The sequence below is a fragment of the Ammospiza nelsoni genome, chromosome 5 (assembly GCF_027579445.1).
Source record: "Ammospiza nelsoni isolate bAmmNel1 chromosome 5, bAmmNel1.pri, whole genome shotgun sequence".
Lineage (NCBI taxonomy): Eukaryota > Metazoa > Chordata > Aves > Passeriformes > Passerellidae > Ammospiza > Ammospiza nelsoni.
The window spans coordinates 49,545,097-49,569,127 of NC_080637.1; the positions used below are offsets into that span (position 1 = coordinate 49,545,097).

General features: G+C 40.0%; 1 protein-coding gene across 9 annotated transcripts in view; it reads right to left on the minus strand.

Moving 5' to 3' along the window:
- The window catches only part of TNRC6B (trinucleotide repeat containing adaptor 6B), a 134,217-nt gene that overhangs the window by 32,774 nt on the left and 77,412 nt on the right, over positions 1–24,031 (minus strand). For 8 of the 9 annotated variants that reach the window (XM_059472204.1, XM_059472207.1, XM_059472203.1 and 5 more), the window contains 8 exons: positions 21,733–21,820; positions 16,468–16,489; positions 14,652–14,996; positions 8,998–11,319; positions 7,545–7,703; positions 5,082–5,260; positions 3,808–3,882; positions 2,431–2,476 (listed from right to left, as the gene is read on the minus strand). In XM_059472204.1, coding sequence (XP_059328187.1) covers positions 2,431–2,476; positions 3,808–3,882; positions 5,082–5,260; positions 7,545–7,703; positions 8,998–11,319; positions 14,652–14,996; positions 16,468–16,489; positions 21,733–21,820 — 3,236 coding nt within the window. The remainder of the gene's footprint in view (positions 1–2,430; positions 2,477–3,807; positions 3,883–5,081; positions 5,261–7,544; positions 7,704–8,997; positions 11,320–14,651; positions 14,997–16,467; positions 16,490–21,732; positions 21,821–24,031) is intronic. The other variant, XM_059472211.1, reaches the window with a different exon arrangement.

Genomic DNA, 24,031 nt, shown 5'->3' on the forward strand with positions numbered 1-24,031 from the left:
TAACACCTTCAAGACAACATTTTTTGAAAAAGCTTCTCAAATCCAGCATCTCTTCTTAATGTCCTATCCCAATCTATTAATATTCACAGCGATGCCACTGCCAAGAAGCTATGAAACTGACCACTGACCAATTGCATGGATTTTTTTTCTTACCCACACAGCTTTCAAAGCTGATCCAGCTTAATCCTCTCAATTGCCTTCAACATCATTTATCACAAGACAGTTGACAAATCACCTACATATCTTAGCTTGTAACTGGAGTCATACTGACCTGGATCAGCTTGTGGTTCTCTGATCCCTTTCTAACACATCCTGAAAGCTACAACTGGCTCTGCAAAAGCACTCACAGAGTGTCACAAACAGCTCAGTGCTGTCAATACCTACATCAAACCACTGCACACAATGCCAGCAACGTGCACTAAAAGGCTCATGTGCTTCAATTCCACACAGGAAGCCATGGCCATTAGTTGCTTGAAAAGAAACTGAAAGCGAGGCACAGTTGCATCACTGTCTGAAATGAAACTGGGTCAATGCCAACACAAGATGACTAAGCCACAGAAACACCCTTCCATCCCTCTGGTTATCCTGATGATCCAATCAGCTCCTCAAACATTACTGAATGATGCCTTGTAAAATACACAGAGCATTAAAAGAGTACCTCTGAAGGCTTGAAGCACAGATTTGCACGTCACTTAGTGCTGCGGCAGCTGCTTAAACTCCAGTATAAACAAGGCCTCACTGAGAGAAATGATTGCATTCCTTTATCCCATTCACAGAAAATTCTAATGCAACTTTGAAATGTATCATGGGAGTCTTGTCCTTTGAACCCATCAACTAAAGCTATAAATAATGGAGGGGGGTAAAGAATAGCTTTACCTTATGTGGTACATGACAACTGACAAAATGTGAAAAGTTTGAATTACCCTCTTCAGTAGGCAAAACCACTTGTGTATGAATAAATATGAAGCCCCAAATTCTCTACATGCAGAAACATAGAATAGGTTAAATGTTACACCATCTTCATAAAAGAGGACCCTACAAGCCTATCTCATAAATAAGTCCAACTTTTAAAATTTAGAAGTAGACCTGGGCTGAGCAAAACAGCTTATAGATTCCCACAAACAAATGCCATCAGCAACAAGAGCAAAACTGCTAAATGTAAAAGTAACCAAAAACCTACGAAGATCTGTTACATTCTCTGCCTTTGAAACAGAATGCAAGCCATAATTCATGGCTCTACCTAAGATCAAGGGATGCCACCATTGATGGGCACACTAAACTTATAGAGCAACATATCAAGGTAAAAGATGCAGCCTTTCTGCACCCTCTCACAGGATATTCTGAGCAGCAGTCACCTCCTCAGAAGCTCTGAGAGCCTGAGGGTCCTTGAAAGCGCCGCCAAAGGATGCTTAATTTGGAGATAAGAAACTAAGAGAGCTATAACCAACATAATCCAGGCTACCCCCCTCTTCATTTGTACATGCTTAGATCTGTTTTTTACCAGCAGCATCTGAAGGCAGGTGAGAACTGAACACCCATGATGGTGACTGATCTCCACCTAGACATTCTTTAGAGAAGCATGATACAATCAGAGCCTGAGTTCTAGGGAGGATGCATGAGGCCAAACTGGAGAGATCAAAAAAATTGTTACCTTTCACAAAACTGTATCACACCATATAAATAAACATCCTTATAATCTCTGACTGAGATCCTTAACTACTTCAGAAAAGACGGTAATTTTAGGAAACATGAACAACTGAATCCTCCATGAAGTGTGACAGAAATTTAAGAATGTAATGGATTCTAAGCTGAAAGACACTGCATCTGTCTGGATTGTATTACAATACCAAATCCAGACCAGGTATTAGATGCAACTAAGTCTTGACTACCACAGTTCTACCTTTGGTACCACACAGCCCATGATGCTTAAGCTGTGTAGCAATGGTGGTGAAGCTATCCAGAACATAAAATCTACTTCTACTGAAAAGTAATCTGTAATAGCCTGAGGCACACAACTGAAAAAAATCAATGAGAAAAGATATTTTTTTCCCCCTCACATCACCTCCACTAAGCTGTAGTAAAAGGGATGTCCTACTGGCAGAAGGGAAAACAGTACTCTACCACCAAATGAAAAAGATTTTTCACTTTCTTGAAACAGTAACAATGAATATAAACTTAGAAAGATTAAAACAGTCTTAAAGATGTCTCTGCCCCAAGTTATAGCTCAGCTCTGTACAGGTATGCATCCTGATCTTGCACACCAGAGTCAAAGCTTACAGACAAGACAGAAGATGCTTTTTACTATGCCCTTACATTATGAAGGGTGCTAAAACTAAGAATCAAACCCTTCCAGAGTACAGCAGATCATCCTCATAAAAACAGTACATGTGATCTCACATTCCAAATGCATTGCAATTAAAATATACTCACCTACAGACAAGTCCATCTTACTGCCTGGAATGTCGTCAGTTTGACTCTGGGGATAAAAAAAAACCAGAACACAATTCAGTTCTGATTTCTATTCAATGCTGAGAAATATTTCAGAAAGGTAGAATGCAGGAAGAACACGCTTGTGCTAATGAAAGTTTTACTTTAAACTGAAACGGAACACAAGGGTTTCTGGTATCACCCTGGACACACCTTGTCTCAACCCCCTAAGGCTGTGCATGGCAAGATTACCCACGTGAAAGCAGACTCACACACACAGCAACAGAGGAAGATGCACAGACAGCCACTCCATAAATGAACCTCTGGCCTTGTGTTCCAGAGGTTGAGTGACAAAACACTGAAAACAGCAGCCAAAATGCTAGCTCAACCTCATGGCCTCTCATGCCATCAAATCTTGAAGTGTACTGCCATGGGATTCTTCAGTTGGTACTGTGGGACAGGGTGCTCCCAATAGCTTTCAGAAGCAACTACTGTCTAGCAAACAGAATTAGAGCTTGAGAGCCAAAAGACATTGCAAACTGATCCTAAGCATGTCAGTGTCAGCTTGTGCAGCCCTACACTCCTCACACAAACTCTGTATAGTTATCTTCTGCTAGCCAGTACTACATAGCATTCCTGCTTCACAGGATGACAACTAGCACAATATTCTGCAAAATATTTTGCAAATTGGGTTGTCAGAAGTTCCTTTATATAAAAAATTATATAGAATTATTTTTAAAATACTTCCCTAGGGCTCTGTCCTTTTCTGAATGATGTGATATTTATTCACTTTACTAAACAATCTTTACTTATGGATTTATGATGAGCCCTTTTTTTGCTAAAAAGACCCTGCTGTACCTCAAATATAAATTCAGCCAGGACAGATACAGAGCTGTAAATCTCCTTTTCTGATAGATGGCTGAGATTCAGAATGAATACCTTGGACTTATCACAGATGTCTGACACTACAGGCAGGAGCCTCTATGTTAAGTGCTCTAAACAGCATGTTATGAAAGTAAAATTAAAAAAAAACCAAACCCAAAAACAAAGCAACAAAAAAAACCACCCCACACTAAAATGCAACAATCCTCCCACCCCAAAACCAACCAAACAAAATGAGAAAACACCCATCTCCCTCCCAAATCTATTACTTGCAAGGAAACTGCAACCTCAGAGAAGGAGCTATCACAAAGTAACTTTAGGAATCACTGTAGATTTAGGGTTTTTCTGAGAAGCCATTCTGAGCCAGCTACTACAGGTATTATAATCAACACCCCAGCATAGCAGATAAATAACTGTGAAACAGTTGATATTTTGACTTATTTAAAGCTTACAGCTCTTTCACAAAGTTGCACTTTCTTTTAAAAAAAATTTACTTACTAGCAAGCCCATATTTGAAAACTGTTTGGATAAAGGGTTCATCCATGAATCACTATTTCCTCCTTTTAATGCACACTGAAAAAAAAAGGAGAAAAATATTTTTAAGAAACTTCTTGATTCCTTAAATTCTTCTTTATCCTTGAGATGCACATGTTTAAAATGAAAATTCTGGTACCAGAGAAATTAATGTCCTGATAAAATAACTCAAAGTATTTACATGTTTGGAAACATTTAACAAATACTGTGTCTTTTACAACTGCCCACTGTTAGATATTCCAAACTGGCTGAACACTGTCATGTAGAATGTTTATCACACCTTCAGTTTCATTCTGCAATCTAGCAAGCTTTGTGAACACTGTTTATTTTTAATTGTTATAGTTTAATCCTTTCTTTAATGCAGCGCATTCAGAGGCAGATTTCTTCCTTTCTTCCCTTTAGCATGGTGTCTCTTGCACAGGCACTGAGCTGACCAGCGTCTCTCTTTGGTCTTAGTGTAATTTAGAGATCACCAAAACCAATACTAACACAGTTCAACAGTGAAAAATTTCAGTTGTTTTGGTGATTGAAATAAAGCTTTAAGTGAGGAAAAAAGTGCCTGAGAATAATTTCTGTGAAACATGAATTGTGAAACTCCCCACCATATCACAGCAGTACTTCCATGTCTCAGGAAACTGCTGTGCCTTGCCTTTGGAGTCTGCCCTACCTACTTCATGAGAAGCAGACACAGCACAGTCCTTCTAATATTAATCCAGTAACAAGTGTTACTGTACTAAAGAACTTCAATGCAAACAAACCTTAAAAAGAAATTTACTCAGGACTACAGCCAAGCTCCTGCTCCTGTCTAAGGCCAAATGTCAACAACAACAAACATAAGTCAGACATAAATCCAAGTTGTTAGAAATCAGAAGCTCATGTGCCAAAGGGACTGTGGAATGCAAACTTCAGCAGGCTATGCAAGAACAACAGCAGCAGCCTAACAAAGATGTGTCAGCAAGAGAAGAGAAATAGCCTTGGGATACTTATTTTCATTTAGTAATGGCTGTACAGCATACAAACCAAAATAATTTGACACCTACTGGAAGATTTATTAGTCATAACAGGTGTAATATATTAAAGTAAATCCAAAAACCTCCCTTTTTTTACACTAGTTTAAGAGGCCCCTTGCTGTAACTCTGCAAAACCTTCCTAAAAAATAACTGCATAGTGCTCTAACATATCAGTCAGACTGTTTTCAGACAACACAGTAGTAGTAGTGAGTCATTCAAGCATTTTACCTTCATTTGTGTTTTCTTTCCTCCTTGTCCCCAGCTTGTTGAGTTGTGGGAGGAACTGCTTCCCTGAGAGCCTGCTGTGTTCCAGACTCCTCCCTCCTCCTCCTCTTCCCAGCTGGAATGACGTGTTCCTGTCACTGGCCCATCACTCTCTCCCCAGCCATCTTGCATAGATTTAGAACCTTTAGAAACACGAAAAAAAAAGCTCAAAAGCAGTCTACAATACCATGCAGCTGGTGATGTGACACTGCAACATTGGCTGAGATCATCAGAATCGCAAATGAATTAAAAAAAAATAAATTCAAAAATGTGTCTTCACTCTAACAGCTGTAAAAACTTGTGCACGAATTCCAAAACCCAAGAGATTTGGTGGCACATTCACATGTCATGTTGTGCAACTATTTTAAAGAAATGTCAAACCTTTAAAGATGTAACAGCAATAGGGACCTCTTATACAGATCCAGCTGATTTAAAAGGCAACCTACTATTTTTGAGTGCAAATGAAAGCCTCCAAAGCACACACAAAAACCAGGAGTGCTGAAGATTCTGGTTCAGGTGGTTTATTAATTAATTCCTCTTGCACTTCAAAACCTTAATACTCCCCTCGCCCTACATACAACTCTTAGGAGTAACAACTAAGTAGAATCTGAAGGCAAACACCTGACATGTCTGAATATAAAAAAAGTCAGGAATTGCAATTAGTCTGCCATGGGGATCTCTATCCTGACCATAATGAAAATAAGTACAGCAGCATTTTATGGTGGTTTAAGAGATACCTTAAAATGCATCATAAATAAACACTCAGATACTTCAGAGGAAAAACCTTTTTTACATCTGTTCAATTGGGTACTAAAACTGAGGGCTGCTTATGAAACATACTGGTCCTAGTGCAAAAAATCTACCTCTTGGCCCTTTAATCCTGCTACTTACACAGAAAAGGCCTCAATAAAGTATTATGTCTGCAGAGTCAAGAACACAATCTGGAAATGTTATACTGGGAAGTCCCTGCAGCTTTAATTGATTTTAGGTGACAGTGCTTAAATATGTATTATGCTACTACATGACCAGAGATTATTTTTCTGCACTGATAGCTCTCTAGGACTCGTGAACATGAAACTTCCACCAGAATATTCTTATGCATACTGGCAGAACTACATAAATGTACTTTTTTCAAACAGGTAGATACTGATCTATGCTTCCTTCTTTGGCTCCAAACTGATTTTTTCCCTTTTCTTCTCACAGCTGGTCTGTATCCTGTCCCTAGATTTTGCTCTAGAGCTGGGGACAGCTCATATACAGAACAGCATGTGTAGGTTGCAGTTCTTTGGTTACGGCACACATACAGACCATTCATGGTAAGCAAGTGACCAGGAATAGTCTTAAAGGACTGTGTTAAGCATTAATCAATCAACAGAATTTTCAATGGATCAGTCTCAAAAGTTCTTATTTTGGTCATATTTAGGTATCTTTTTATAGATAAAAGAAGATAGCCATCTAAAATTAACTTAGCATCCTCAAAATGCCAAGTCTGTGGGGCAGACATGGGAAGCCTGTCATCCACAAAAGCCTGCTGTAACAGTAACATTAAGAAAGCAAAGCTTTTTTGTTTCAGAAATGGCCAAATTATTTAATTGGTATGAGAGGAAGCTATCTACACAGCACAATTTCAAACAATTACATGTTGCAAAAGCAACTTCTGGGCTGGAAACAGTTTTACAGTGGGTATCATCAAGGCAAGTTCAGTAACACCTGTGCATCATCAATAGTCCCTACAGGAAACCTCACATCCAAACGTTACTCATTTTGGCAATAACATTGATTTTGTTTGTTGCTTTTTCCTTAAAAAGAAGGAAATAAAAATTATACAAACGTACATAATCAAGAATAATACCCACAAAAACTCTTAATATAGCAAAATTTTAACTTTGAAGTAAATTTTCAAAATATTTCAACATCTCATTCACAGAAGACACTATGGTAGGCACTTAGGTTCTACTACAAGTGCACTTCTTAAGAGTTACAATTTTTCTCACTTATACAATTAAAAAATCCATTCAAAGACAAGTTGCACTATCAAAGCATGGATAAAGATGTAACGGCCTCCACAGTAAAATCTGTCAGTACTGTGCATGCCTTTTCCTGATATGGTCAGAAAAGGTGACTTATCATGTAACAAGTAGGCAGCCAGAGAAAAAGGGAAAAATACACATTTCCTTGCTGTGTTTCAGCACTTCCACAATCAGAGTTGCTCATTTAACTGCTTAGTTAGGAAAATTTTACTACCTTAAAAGACAGTTTCAGTCATTTACAAACACTTAATAATCATCCATCAAAATCCTACAAAAACATTCAAGGCTGCTTTTAGGCCTCAGATAACAATTCCTCTACAGGTGACCTATGTCAAAAGGCCAAACACAAACATCTCCCAGGCAATTGCAAAGAAACTGGTGTCTAGGCCATACTCACTGGATTTCATGGCGTTCGGGGCGGTGGAGGGTGCATTCCCCCAGCCTGTAGTCGATGCTCCTGGATCATCCACTTCACCCCACCCGGGACTGGTTTCATTTGGCTCACCCCAGGCGGACGTACCATTATCTGGAGCAGGTGGAGTGCTTTTGCTCCAGACTGCACAAGGAGGAAGAGGTTTCATTACAGACCATTCAGATAATGAACTGTTACTGCAGTGCAGCACCATGTCTTTAATTTACTGCTTCATTCTTCTTGTCCAGAACTTTGGGCTCTCAGAAGCACGGGTGCAACAGAACTGACAATCATTCACAACTAATTTAGAGTGGGCACTGACCTCCAGGGATGAAGAGAATGCTATGAGGAGTAATACTCTTCTCCTAGATTAAACATGAACCCCACATGTAACACTGTCCACCTATCTGTGAACTTTTGTGACTCATTACAAGAATCTGACTTAGGATTTTATATACTGACTATAGGACATATTTGCAGTAGATATTAAATCAAGACAGAATTCTTTTAAAGTGTCTTTGAGTCAGAGGAAAAGATTACATAACAATAATTTCTTAATACATTTCCAGGCTATATAACTTTTTCTTGTCCTTATTCCAAAGAATAAAATATTTCTCCAAGTATTCTTTGTTATACAGCAAAGCTGAACTTGACTAAAAAACCTGTCACAGACATACTAAATTTCAAGTGTTATCTGAGTGTTTCAGAGCAAAATGTTTTTGACTAAAATGAAGTAAAGATTTTCTCCCCATTTCTCTAATAATTAAATGCAAAAAATGCTACTTAGTCCAGAAAAAGGGAAGCTCAGGGGAGAGCTTACTGCTCCCTACAAATATGTGAAAGCAGGCTGTAGCCACGTTGGGGGAAGTCTCTTTTCCCAAGTAGCAAGAAATAGGACAAGAGGAAATGGCTCAAGTTCACCAGGGCAGGTTTCAAATGGATATTAGGAAAAACTTTTCACCAAAAGGATTGTCCAGCACTGGAACAGGCTGCCCAGGGAACTGGTTGAGTCACCATGCCTGAAGATATTCATAAGACCTGCAGATTTTTGCACTGATGAACACTGTTTAGTCATGGACTAAGCAGTACTGGGCTTATTAAGCTTATGGCTGGACCTAGTCTTAAAGGTTTCTGATTCTGTAATTTAACCTGTTCTTCAGAGGTCAAATTGAATATGCAGATTTGCCAGCTAACAAACATTTTTTTTCCTGGCAAGGTGACCAGTATTCAGATCACAGTTACTGAAGCGTAACAAGCAGAGGACTGACAGATTCAAATTTTAAAGACACTTAAAATACAGAACCAAATATTCAAATCAGAATTTGGTTTTCTTTATGGAATAAAACTATCAAGAACTGGCGGCTACAAGCATCTCTCTTATGCATTAAGGTTACAATCAAATATAGGAGCTTGCTGAAGAAAGGAACAAGACTAGTACCTGATGCTTGTGATTTGCTAGTCATTGGAGTAGGCAGGCTCTGCTCCCGTGGGGCCTGTCCTCCTTGTGAGTTCTTGTCCCACAGATTCACATTCTTGTAGTTGTAACTGCTGGGATCTCCCCACGCTGAAGTGCCATCATCAATATCCATTTTTCGACTGATTGACTGTGGAGAAGGTTCTTCCCAGCCACTAGGCTCCTCCTCTTTGGGGGCAGCTGGCTGTGGTCCATTGTTCCAGTTTGGGTTTGGAGGCCGCCCGTTACTGGGAGTTTGGGGCGGTGGACCCCAGGAACCAGAAGACTCCTGCTGTTGCTGCTGGTGCTGTTGCTGCTGCTTGTTCCAGGAGTTGGGCTGTCGACCCGTCTCGTTCCATGTTGAAGTTCTTTTACAATCGTCCCATCCACCCTTTGAAGCAGAGCTTGTATTTGCACCATTACCCCAAGTTCCAATCTCACTTTGCCCACCTTCACCCCAACCAGACACTGGCTTGTTTCCTGCACTTTCCCAGTTACTGTTTTTTGTTTGGTCAACTTCCTCTCCCCAACCGTTCTTTCCAGAAGACCATCCTTGATTACTCTGCCGTCCACCCCACCCCTGATCCTTACTAGAGCTGTCATTCCAAGAGGAAGATGATTTTTCTTCTTGCCTTCCTCCTCCCCAATTAGAAGAATTGGTGTTCTTATAGTCATTCCATCCTCCAGTACTTTTGGGGTCCTTCCACTCCGTTGGGGTTGAGAGCTCACCCCATCCAGACTTGTTTTGATTGCTTTGGCTGGGTACATCGCCCCAGCCCCCTGAGTTCTTTGTCTGTGTGGCAGAGCTCTCCCACCCCTCAGTTCCTTTATCAGACTTCCCCTCGGGTCGTGGCATCTCTTCAATATCCCACACGGTATCTTGCTTAATTTGAGTCTGGCCCCAGCCGGTGTTGGAAAGCACTCGGGGGTCCAAGTCAGTCCTGCTCAGCAACGTCTGCAGGACTGCCTGGCAATCAGGATGCGTGGGCCTGTACGATCGGCGTCCAGAATTGTGACTGTCACTACTTCCTGCTTTGTGGTTGCTTCCAGTGCTTTGACCTCCAACCTCACTTCCTGCAGAGCTGGAAGATCTTCCCCAACAGGGAGCCTGGGAATTGCCTTGGTTTTCAGGAAGAGGGTGGCCTTTTTGATTGTCCCATGCTCCAGTGCTAGAATTTGGTTGGTTTGGACCACTCCACTCTCCAATCTTCAGTTCATCAGACCCAGACAGCTGTTTCCATTCTCCCTGAGAGACCCCAGATGTTAATTTGTTCCCTTCACCCCATTTGCTTTCGTTTGCGTGCTGAGGGCCAAAGTTCCAAGACCCACCACCCGTAGACCGGTTATTGTTATCCCAAGAATCACTTCTTGACCCATTAGGTTTTTGAACAGAAGCTCCTTTCCAGGAGTCCTCTCTATCCTTTCCATTGTTCCCATGGTTTCCAGAATTGCTCTGCCCAGAGACTGTTTCAGTTCCAGAAGACCCCCTAGCTGTACCCCAAGATCCAACACTCCCAGTCTTTCTTTCTCCAGTGCTTTGAGAAGGGGTGTCAGTGCTCCTGGAAGGGTTCCCCAAGCCCATTTCAAAGGGCATTCCCTTATTCTCCATAGGGTTTGGTGAACTTAAGTTCAAGGAGTTAGTGTTTCCATTTTTTGGTCCATCAGTGTTATGAATTTGAGCCTGTTCTCTGCCAGAGACAAAGTTAACACCCGCATTTTCCATCTTTGACTGCTGTTCCCTAGAGGTCTGACCTACTGTGCTAATCTGTGCATTGGAGCTACCACTATCAGATTCCAGAGTTCCTTTCCTAGAATTGCCCTCTTGAACCAGTGCTGGCCAAGCAGATGGGTTGCTATTTGGGTTAAAGTTGCTGAAACCAGAACCGGGACTGATTCTGTCTTGTCCACTCAAGTTCCTCCAATTACCTAGTCCATTGTTACTCTCGGCAGCAGGGTTGGAAGATTGAACAGATTTAGCCTTGGGATCAGATTTCCAGGCCCCAAGATTACATTCGTTTCCAGCGCTTCCAGACTGGCACTGGCTTCCTTTTCCTTTGTTACTAGTGGTGCTTCCTGGCAGAGCGTTCTTCTCCAAGCCAGGGTTCGAGGCACTGTTGTTATCGGTGGTGTTTTCGGAAGAAGACTCAGCATCTTTGCTGGCAATACAAGGCCACTCTTCCATGTCAGACCCGTCTACAATCACCTTGTCCCAGATGTGAGTTGGGTTGGTGCCGCTGTTGGAGGAGGCTCCAGGACCCCAAGTGGAATTTGCATAATTTGAAGCAGCAGCACCTCCAATTGCTGAATCTAAAAGAAAATAAACCAAGAAAACACCCAAAAAGGTGTAATTAGTAAGCTGGGTTATTTACAAGCATAGACCATCAGATTTTTGACATCAGTTATCCCACTTATTTTGCAGAGCATAAACTCCATAGTAACAGCTGCAGCAGTATTCATAAGTGAATATATACTAATACTACCAGTACTGGCTCATATGACAGCTTCCATGAAAATAAGGCAAACAGCTTAAAAAACTGGGTGACTCCCCTCCCAGACTCAATTCCTATGTTATACATTCCAAAGTAAAGATCACAATTTCTGGTTGCTAATACTTTCAATAGAAGATAAGATCAGCTTTCAGTGCCTGCCTGAGGCTTCCAATTCTTAGCTTAAACAATGAACATCCAATGAATGCCTTCCGGATCCCCCTTCACTGAGGGCCACCAATGAGGATCCAGACTTTACAACCAAAGTTGAAACTCCCTTGTAAGCTTTGAATATTGATGAACAGTGGTTTGTCTTCAACAACTAAGTCCCACCCACCAAGATCCAAAAGATCAAGCAGTTTCCAAGTACATTCTGTTCCTTCTGTTGCTTTAACCTCAATGCAAACGGAACAATAGCAAGGAAGTATGACTCTACTGATATTTTTATCCGTCTATCTTTTTAGCACAGAGTAACCCTTTTTTTTTCCTTCCAATTAAAAAACTTTCTGATTACACAGATCACAGGAAGAACTTAAAGAGGACAGACAAAGACAAGCTCAAAAGACTGCAAGGTTGCAAGGTTTTGAACTTAGAAATAGTTCAGACAATGAATGATGCATAGGCAACTCTGAACTTAGCAAGATCTTCAAATCAGTGGCTTTAACTGAACACTTAATTTCTGTAAAGATGTTCCAAAAGTACTAAGACTGGGGTGCTTGCTCGCATATAGCATGCTAAGACACAATTTAATGGACTGTTTTATGAAACCAGCCTTCCTTTGCTGCTTTTGACAGTGGCAATAATCATAACTAAGAAAGACTTTTCACCAATAAAATTTAAACCTTTTTGTCCAAAACTGTCTTGTATGCCCTGAATTACCACTGGTATTGGAAGAATTACATAGAACACCCATCATCTCAGTCTCCTGTATCAGTATGAGACAATAGTATCCTTGGTGTCATCTTTCAGGACACTAGTTTTGCAGAAGGATTTCAATCCTCGTAGAAAAAGGTCGATGTGAAGAAGGATTACGTGTTGACTTTTGATATTATCGTCAGCAACACTACCTATGACCATCTAGTGAATATAAAAATATGAGCAAGTAGGTAAGCTGCATGGTCTTCCCCATTGGGAACCTGCTTTTGTTTTCTTTCACGTGGCATGAATTTAACCACAGTATCAGTGCATACATGCTCGACCACATTGGGCCAAAACTGAAGTTCAGTTTGTCAACAGCCAGATGTGAGGTGGGACCAGTGATGGTACGAGGCAGATAACACTGCACTTCCATAAGCAGTTTGATGAAGCACCTAAGGCTGTGTCTAATAAGAGAGACACAGCCCCAGTGTCTCTCTTGTTCACCTGCTCCTTCCCACTCCTCTGGCACACCTACACTCTCATATGCTGGTGTCCATGCTCTCACGGATATTCAGTTGGGTGAACAGGCAAAAGTCATCCAGACTGAAATCAGTTTTAAAAACAAACCTAACGTAATTTTAATACAAGTCAGATGACCAGCTCAGTTAACTCGTTATGGAGCAGAAAAATGGATGGGGTGAGGCAGGTCTCAAGGACTCATATCTTTCCTGGCACTCCTGACTTACACTAGGATAATGCAACTAACCACTGGCTAATACAGCCCAACTAGTACCCTCTTAGTTGTTAATGCACCATTAAATGAAGTGTAAAAATATGAGAACATGTAATATCAAATTTCAACCTCAAGTTGAACCTTAGGTATCAAATAAATACGTACAACTTAAGGAGCCGCTCAAAATACTTCAAAATGGTCCACATACAGTACACCCAACAGCAAAAAATTTTGCTCATGAGAAGTTTTGAAAACTTTTAGAATGCTTCACTAACACAAATTTTTCTTAGTCAGTCTACTATAATAACTGTGAAGGCATACCAGTACCAAGATTTCATATAGGAACCAGACTTCAGTCCATGTTTTGTTTCAGGTGTTTCATCAAAAAAAGTTATCTCCAAGACATCTGGTTTTAAGCTGATAAGTAAAAATTCTGCCATTGTAGTTTGACATTCACCTTCTCCTTTATTAAACAGCAATTATCAAAGACAAGATAAATACTCTGTCAAACAGGGATTCACTACAAATGGATTCAAGTAGTGAAGCCACAAAACAAATGGAATTATTATTTTTCCTAGAATCCTATTTATTAAGGACAGCTATCCCACATAGCTGACTTCATTCTGTACAAGTCACCTGTTTTTAATTCCAAATCACAGAGAACTAAAAAGTTTGATTTCCACAATGGTAAAAAAATCATGATCCTATTGATCTGGCATGATTTTCAAAGAAAACTCAGACATACTGGTATTGTTATTTTCTTCTTCTTGACTTGCAAGTATTTAATATTTCTTTTTACAAAATCCAAGAACTGAAGCCGTCCTTGACTTCATAAGTCACCTAACTCTTTTTTTAAAAGGCAGATATTTTGAGTGGAATTTTGCTTGTTCTGCTATTATAATTAAAGAAGAAAAGCTACTGCAATTCACCAAGGGTCTAAAAAATTCAAGAGCAGCTTTAACTTCCCCATGTTCACCATACAACCCTAAAATCAATTTATCTTCTGGAATACAAAATGAATGGAAAAGTAAAAACAGAACAGTCACCACTTGTACAAAAAGGCTTATCTGAGTACAAAAGATTACTACCAAAAAACAGAAGTGAAGAGCAATAGGTCGCCTTTGTGTTTCATCCAGACAAGATGTGACAGACACCTGCCCTTTGCAGACCTGGCATCTACGTGCCTATTTTACGAGATGATACAAAAATGTGACAAGACAGGAAATTCATGTCAAAGAAACCTGAAGAGCCATTAGGAACTACTCAGTGACAACCATAAAATGCCGTTTATTTATGCCTCGCGTTTACCTTGCTGCAGAATATTTCAGCAACCAATTAAAACCACTCAAAGCATACTTGAAAAAATTAAACCTCTCGTTCCATCTAGTAGTAAAAATTATATCCATGGCTGCCAACAGAAGCCTATACACTGAAACAGCAGAAGCTCCCCAAGAGCAACCTGAGTTCTGTTATATAATGCCAGGCTTATGTAGAATTTCAGCCATCCCTTTCCTGACACGCACCAACGCCTTCCTTTACTACCATTTATTATCATCACTTGCCTGTTGCAGTCCCACTGTCGCTCTGCAGCAGTGCTCCTGTCACTGGTTGTGCGTTGTTTGGGTTTGCTCCTGGTGCTGCTGGGGAGGGAGGCCCTGCTCCACCCCCAAGGAGCATGCAGGATGGCGGAGGGGGCTGCCCACGTTTCAGTAACACTTTGTGGTCCTGCTGGCAACGGAATCGCGGCGGCACCTCCCGAGGCATGTAGCGGGCGGCGCTTGGCGGTTGTCCGTTCGGCACTGCCACCCTCTTGGCATTGTTGCCACCATTGACTGGTGGCGATGGAGAGTTGCCAATTGGGCTGGCAGCCACTGGTTGGCTTAAACTTGGTTTCGTCACTTCGGGCACTGAAAAACAGGAAGGATGAAAATCAGAAGTTTTTCCACTTAAACCTATGCTAGCTACAAGAACTCACTGTGACTCTTCATTTTCATTATCTAATCTCTGAAATACTGTGCAGCTTCCATCTTCTCAACAACAAAAAACAATTTAAAGAAGCAGGAATAAGCAGTAGCAGCAGACATTTTGCTCCCATGTGCAACTCTGTAGTCTAGGATGAAACTCTACGTTCATCAATTTTGCTCTAAGCCCAAAATTTCCTGCAAATGTAAAGTCGGCAACGAATATACCCTAGACAGTGACTAATTTTAAAATATGAGCAGTCAAATGTAACTGGCTCCACCATTCTGATCTTCAACTGGCTTTTGGATTGTTATGCATCACCATCTTAATGGGAAATCTGAAATCAAAACCCAAGCTTTCACCTGTTTACTAGGCTGCACAGCCACTGCCTAAACAAACAGAAAGATGGGAAATAATCTGCCTCCTTTTGGATTCAGAGGTAACAAATCTGAGTTGCTGCTGTTTGTGCTGCTCTTCAGCAAGGCAGTAATACCTGACTCTCACCCAAAAAACAGTCCTACACAGATCAACTGTATTTGGCTCACTTCAGGTTGCCCTGCTGGTCACCATGTGCCCCTAATCAAAGCCAAGCTGCTCCTCAGGACTATTAAGTACTGGAGAAGAAAACCACAAATCCTTGAGAAGCTAAGACCATCACAAAATTTGCTCAAGAGAGTCTAGACAAAGTAAGCACAATTAGTAAAACTTTTACAAATGTGAAATCAACACAAGTGGGTCTCTCTTTGGCAACATGAATGCACTATTCACCACATTTTACTTTTTAAGGGTTTTCTGATTTCTCTAGATAGGCTTTATTGCCCAAACCCCAAAAAGTTCCTACTAGCCATAAAATCAAGTTACTATTTTAGTGCTTTTCTTTCACTACTGGCAATTTCCCCACAAAATTTATCAAAAACTGATGCACAAAGCAAGATTAAATATATTTTTACAACAGCTAAATTATTTAGTTCAAATTTCAAGATCCTCATTCATCAGTCCTGTCTTCTCTATTAGACTTCTATGTGCCTTAATTTAAGTTTCCAAACCCAAGAAATTTCCATTCATTTTGGTACCTCTCTACAAGCAGCACTTTTGCTGTCTTTCATTCCCTTTATAAAGGTGGTTTCAGTCTTGGTTATTTGTCTAAAACTGTTGTAAAACAGAGAACTGAGTATTTCAGCTAATCTATCTCATCCACAATCTTCATTTTTTCTTCAAGTATTTCAATGCTGACAACACGTCTGCAGAATAGTTGTAGCTTCTCCATTTTAATCACCTCAACTTATTTCTTCTGAATACTCATATTCAGTGTTTCATCTTTGCTCATATGCCCCCTTCCTTTTCTAACAGTTTTGGTAAAGATCTGAATCTTGGCTCAAGTCAATAAAAGTACTCCTTAGGATCAAAGATTCTTACCTTTGGTTTTTTGATCTGTGACCTGCAAATTAAGAGCAAGAATGTAAATAGAGTTTTAAGCAGTGCAAAACAAATATTGAACATGTTGTGCTAAATCACAGTCTTAATAAATTAGCAAAATAACAGAGTTTGTTGTTCAATGAAAACAACCAACTGATTAACTACACAAGTCTAAACAGTATTCCTAGTTATATATATATATATACATATCTATTAAAGGTTTTCAGAAGTGTTACAACTGCTATAATAACTCTGCCTGATGCAGAAGTCACTGGCAGAAACAATCATACTTCACTCATGATTTTAAGTACTCAATCCTCCTCCTCATCCCAAACATGGCTTCCAAATCACAAATAAACACATCCCATAGCATTACAGTTCTCTCAGATTTTGGAGATGAAGTATTTCAGTTAAAGTGTAACAAAGCCTTCCTTCTGTTGAGAGTATCCTTACAGTAAGTAGACTGTTGGGGCCTGAAGTAACCACAGCAGTCTGTCTCTCTGCCATCTTCCCATTTCACCTTTCCTAGAACATCTCTTCCAAGGAGAAGTAACTCTAAACCTTACTGGATTCATTTCTACACTTACAAAGAGTACCAGCAACACCTATAAAGTAAATGTACTGAAAGCAACAAGAAGTCAAGGACTGAAATGAGTATTCATGCTGGCCAACAAACTCAATATGGGTTTGTATTTGTATCTGTACCCTACATTGTTTCAGCATAGCAGATTTCAAGCTACAGCAGTGACAAACACATCGCTGGTATATTCCCTGGAATTGTGTGTATTGTAGCATTTTTTGAACCTGTCCATCATGAGCTCCACTACACAATAATGAAAAACCCTAAAGATCATCATGTGTCAGGTTCTATGACACCTATTCTTAAAAGAAATTGCTGAACTAGTCCATATTTCTGGAAAGCACGCAGCATCAGTATAGAATAATGAAAGCACAAGTAAAAAGCAGTTTATTGTTGAAACTAACCAAGCCAGAACTCCTTTGTACAGTAAAGAATAAAAAGACAAACTGCACTAAATTGCTATGGCATCGTTTACTTTGGAAAGATGAAAACTGCAATATGGAAAGTGGAACATTCACTAAAATACCAAATCTTAAGCATTGTAACCTCACAGACATACACTATCCCAAAGCCTCAAGGACAATAAAAATGTATCTGGGCCAAAACCATGTCTGTACCAAGCCATACATCAATTTTCAACTTCACTTATGAAAAATCCTGTATGCATCAAATTACATCATCTTCTGTGACAGTTAAAGATTCTGTAACACGCTTAATTGACCCTGATGCTTGGCTACTAAAGGAAAAGAGGAAAAAATATTAATTAGCACAATCTGGTAATGCTGATATGTTTGCTAGAGTCAACAGTAGACACATTTAGTAAATTAGTAACTTGTCTACTTGGATAAAAAACATTTTACTGAATCCTTGAAAAATTCTACACGATAAACACAAATTACTTTAGACAAAAAAAAACCAACAAAACAAAACCTTCTGCCTGTATTGTCTATCTCTCCTAGTCAAAATGATGTGGTTTTGTGATTGCTTTCATCTAAAATTCAAAAGCTGAAAAAAATATGACAATGTCTCATATTTACAGCTGTCATCTCTCTGTGGGCAACCTACAAGCATCAGCAGGGCCGGAGCAGACACAGTGAATGGCAAGCTGGAATAAATCTCAGTCTACTGAGGAGCTTCCAAACAGCTCCCTGGACACCAACCACAGGTATATTTAAGCTGTGAACCTGTTTGTGTAACTTCCCTCGAAGTGATTTTTTTAAATTTTATTTTTTTTAAGTTTCCGACAATCCAGACAGAACAATTGTTTCATGTGAAACAAACTCAGTTTGAAAATGATACCCTGAAATGATTGCTGCTTATTTGGTGAACACCTCCACAAGCCAGTAAGAATGAACACACACATTTATATTTTGTCCATTTGGCTGCCCACTTTGCTATTCTTACCTATCTTCAGCTATTACTGTCAAGTTTGGCTTCTAAGAGATTAAATTACTTATCTTTATCCTTCCTGAGAGTGTGGCAGAATATGTACTGAACAACTTACTAGGTGAGAGACCACACAGGAAAGCTGGCAAATCTCTTTCGTATTCAAAGCACCAATTCCTCAATAAACACAGCACTGTTATCAAGATGATCAGTACAGCCTTTTCAAGTTTCCCTTTTATCACTCAGTATCAGCACATAATCTTCAAGTCTTTACTCCTTATTCATAAGGGTATGCTCTTTCTGGTTTCTACATGCCTTTTTTGTACTTGAACATTAAACAGCACCAACACCAAGTCAAAAAGACACTGGAGAGACCTTATCCGTAGCAACTGCTCTTTTGCACTGTTATTTGGGGATGAATCAACTGGATGAAGACAACTGACACACATTTATCCACACCCAGTTTAAATTGATAGACTCAAATTGGTGAAAAAGCCCTGGATAAGCCAAGATTTAACTGAGGTTGGCGCTGTCTGCTCTCAGCAGAAACCCACAGAATGTAAGAGTGAACACTGATCTTCCATCACCTGATCTGTTACTGAAGCAACTGAAAAACAGAGTACTGAAAGAAAGTAAAGCCTTTTGCTCTCAGTTTCATATCATCATTGAGGTTGGAAAGAACAGCCTCTGGAAAAAGGATGATCCTGGCAATTATAGACCAGTCAGTCTGACATCTATACCTGGCAAAATAATGGAACAGTTCATATTACGTGCCATCATGCAAGACTTGCAGGATGGCCAGGGTATCAGACCTAGCCAGCACGGATTTAGGAGGGGTAGATCATGTCTAACTAACCTGATCACTTTTTATGATCAGGTAACCCGGCTAGTGGATGCAGGGAAGGCTGTAGATGTTGTTTTTCTGGATTTCAGAAAGGCCTTCGACACTGTTTCCCATAGCATACTCCTACACAAGCTAGCTGGCCGTGGTCTGGATAGGAATACCCTTTGCTGGGTTCAAAACTGGCTGGATGGCCGGGCCCAAAGAGTGCTGGTGAATGGTGTCACATCTAGCTGGCGACCAGTCACCAGTGGTGTCCCTCAGGGTTCTGTGTTGGGACCAGTTTTGTTCAATATTTTTATTGACGATATGGATGAGGGCTTAGAGTCTTTTATTAGTAGTTTCGCTGATGATACCAAATTGGGTATGAGTGTAGACCAACTAGAGGGGTGTAGGGCTCTGCAGAGAGACTTGGAACGGCTGGACAAATGGACAGAATCAAATGGGATGAACTTCAATAAGTCCAAGTGCCGAGTATTGCACTTCGGCCATAATAATCCCCTGTACCGATACAAGCTGGGGATGGAGTGGCTGGATAATGCCCAGGTGGAAAGGGACCTGGGGGTGCTGGTTGACAGTCGATTGAATATGAGCCAGCAGTGTGCCCAGGTAGCCAAGAGGGCCAATGCCATCCTGGCCAGTATCAGAAATGGTATGGCCAGCAGGAACAGAGAGGTCATTCTTCCCCTGTACTCGGCACTGGTGAGGCCTCACTTGGAGTACTGTATCCAGTTCTGGGCCCCTCACTTTAAGAGGGACGTTGAGTTACTTGAGCGTGTCCAGAGGAGAGCAACGAAACTAATAAGGGGCTTGGAACACAAGCCATATGAAGAGCGACTGAGGGAGCTGGGGTTGTTCAGCCTGGAGAAAAGGAGACTAAGGGGTGACCTCATCACTCTCTACAACTTCCTGAAGGGTGGCTGTAGTGAGCTGGGGGTCGGCCTCTTTCTCCGGGCGACAACGGATAGAACAAGAGGACACAGTCTCAAGTTGCGTCAAGCTAGATGTAAGTTAGAAGTAAGAAGGAAATACTTCACAGAAAGAGTGGTCAGAAACTGGAATCATTTACCCAGTGAGGTGGTAGAGGCATCATCCCTTGAAGAATTTAAAAAAAGACTGGATGTGGCACTTGCTGCCATGATCTAGTTGAACAGTTAGAACATCGGCTGGACTAGATGATCTTATAGGTCTCTTCCAGTCTTGAAAATTCTGTGATTCTGTGATTCTGTGAAATCTAATCCATAGTTCCCACCTGTCCTCTAATCCACACCTGTCCTTCACCTGGCCCCAAGAGGCTTCTCAATTAGAAACAAAATCATCAAAACTGGATTGCACAGGACCATGTGAAACTCAGCTTTGAGCATCTAAAGACAGGGGCAGCACCACAACGTCTCTGGGAAACCTGTTTCAATGGTGGCCCAGCCACATACACACACAAAAAAGGAGTCTTTTTATGATTAGGCAGACTTTGAATATGTGCATAACACATTATGCTTTGCCAATGGGCACGGTGGAGAAGAGTCTGCCTCCATCTTTTTACTCCCTTCCACAAAATATTAATGTACATTGGTGAGATCTCCTGAGCCTCCTCTCCTCCAGGAGGAACAGTCATAACACTCCCAGCCTCTCCTCATTTGTCAGATCCTCCAGTCCCTTAATCATCTTAAAGGCCTTTTGCTGGACTTGCTCCAGGGTGGGTGCACCTATCCTATACTGGGAAGCCCAGAAAGGATTTTACTGGTAAAAAGCATGGATAACGCCCTAAGGGACTCAAGCTCCTGTGTCAAGTTAATTCCTAGGACAACCTGCAAGATGTTTTGTGCAAAAAACAGACCTTCTAGTACACCAAGTTTCAAACTTGTTTTCTTAGCAGAACCAATTTTTGGCGACTTACAAATTCTCCACAACTCAGACTTGAACTGGCAGACTTCAGTAAAAGTGCTATTTGCTACAGAAAATGTAAAATGCAAGTAATACTTAGCACAAAACATAAACAGAATCTTCAGTAGTAAATACTTCATATAAACTTCCTTAATGATATCTTAGAAAAAGGATCTTCCTGCTCTAATAAATATTTACTCAGTTTTACTGCAAGAATTGCAAAAGCCCATCAGTATTTCAATCCACAAACACCTCAAACAAGTAGCAGCTGTGTAGAGAGAGATCCAAAGAAGCCATATTAAGTAACCTAAACACTTGATATCAAAAAAATTCTTTCATTTTACATAGTACTCTAAGGAGAAGAAATATCCAAGTTAAACACTTCAGTTCCAGGAAAATGATGCAAAAAAGATTCTTTAAAGAAGCATCACTCTAAGAGTGGTGTCTTTAAAGTGCTTTTAAAGAGCACCACTCTTCACCAATCCGTTTTTAAGTTCAAACACAAAAATTTTAACATCTTATTACCACCACTATTTATGTTTCAGCTGGATAAAAGAATTCAAATATCAAAACTCACCTTCTGAGCAGAGTCCTTCTTTTTCTTATCCTCCTTCTTCCTTTTCTTGTCTTCCATTAACTGTTCTTCCCTTTCTTGCTCCTTCTCTCTGCCAAAACATGAGAAACAATGGTCTGAGTACAATCAAGTTGTGTAAGAGCCACACAGACCATAAACCTCTTCCCTGCAAGAGAGACAGTCAAGTTATCACACTCCTCTTATCATACTTCATTTCTAGCTGAGGGTTTCCATCCAATTGTGATAAGAAAAGCACCTTCCAGCTCAGTATGGCCACAATCATGCCACATGCTGCATAAAGGAAAATTCCTTTTTTCAGATCAGGTCTGTTGAGGCAGTTTCCCACATAAATTAATCACACAGCTGATAACAGAAAATATCTTCAAGACATTTTGGCCAAAGTACTCCTATAATTGGGTCATGCTATTATTTAACGAAGACTCTCATAAATCTTTTCATATGGTAAAAAAATAAAAAGGCAAGTTGTAATTTAATATAAGATAGTTTGGTCTGATACAACATTTATCTTCACAAGGGGAAGAGATTATTCTATTGCCTGTAGCTATGTCACTTGTAAGAGACTAGAAGTGTCACATCAAATCAAACCTATCATTTATTATACAAATCTCTAATTTAATTTCTAGGCTATTGTATCCACCCACAGAACTTTTGTGATGAAACTTGTAATATAAATTACTTTCCAGGCAATCTATTTTTTCCCACAAGAACATTCTTTCAAAAAAAGGGGAAAAAAAATACATGCAGCTGCTATTGTTGCCAAGCCATCATCTTGTTGCTATGTTCTGTATTAAATATGAAAGTACCATGGAATAGTTAATTTACTGCATACATACTATTGGCTGAGCTGTTTCTATGGTGAATCACATTTTTGTTAACCAGTTCTCTTCACCTCCTTATAAAGAAATTTAAGGCCAAATTTCCAGCTTACTTGGAGTAATTTCTTTTTATAGGGAAAGATTAAGACAAACATCATTAATGTAAAAAGATGATTTGACAGATGAGGAGTAGGATCAGAGACTCTACAAATGGGAACCAACTAACAACTATATTCCACAATCCTTAAGAAGAAAATTTTATAAAAATCAGAACAGTATTAAAAACAAAACTAGAGTTTATAATAGTACTGAACAATTTTTTTTTTTTTTACACCTAAATCAAAGGACTTTTTTGACCACAGTTTAAAAAAAGAGTTGAGTTAGCTTTGCTGTCATGTTGTACAGACTTTTCCTTGAATTGCATCTATACAGTAAAGGTAAAAGAAATGTCCTTCTTTTCATTTTCACTCATTACTCCAAAGCCAGGGTGCAAAGAGACATTTACACAACTGATGCCTACAAAAGTATTTTGATATGCCATGTATTAACAGCTTCCTGATTGAGGACTTCCAAGAACTCTCTAAATGACCAAGGTCCTACAGAGAGTAATAAATTACTTTGTGGTTTCCTGAAGCTGGGCTCCCTTTCTTCATGGATGGATAAAATTGATAAGGGCAAGATGAGTCCTTAGTAACAACATCCTGAGGTTATCACCAAATGCAATTACTACACTTTTTACAGTGAAGCACTGGGGGGCTTAGTGTACTTTGCACTGCCTGTCATAGCATTGAGACAGACTTTTTTATTTTCTTTGAGCCATAGATTGTGAGCAAGATGAAAAAGCATTCCTGTGACACCCTCATCATTTTAAGATGCTACTTTTACTATGTTTACTACTTTTATCTTGTCAAGCTGTGTATGCCTTTTGGGCTGCAGTGCATGCTACAACTATACACTATTTCCAAAAAACTTTCTTGCAGCAGGCAAATGTTAAAAAAGATGTTTTAAAGGAGATGTCTCAAAAGAGCTGCTGAAAAATGGTAGGATCAAAATACAAAATGACTTCCATTAACTGCTTGGCACACAGGCAGCTTTCTACTTAAAAGCACTTTCCTTATTTTTGTGAGCAGATGAGAAAGGAATAGGAAAGAAAGAGAAAAGAACCACATTCACAATCACAGCCGAAACTACGGCTTACAGTGATATACAGCCTTAAAAGGATTCCAGGACAAAAGATCCATAGCCTGAAAGTAATCACCTAGTTATGGTCTGCCTTTGTGATAAATTTAGGACATGGAGATTGCAATTGCCGCTGCCTTGTTTTTTGATCTATGTGGACTAAGGCTGCAGAGAAGCCCTTTTGCTTTGCATGACAACCTCCCCTTCTGCTCTTTTAGTAGAGATTTAATATTCCATTGGGTGCATCCTCAACAACCACAACACAGCAGCAACCAACACTTGGTTTA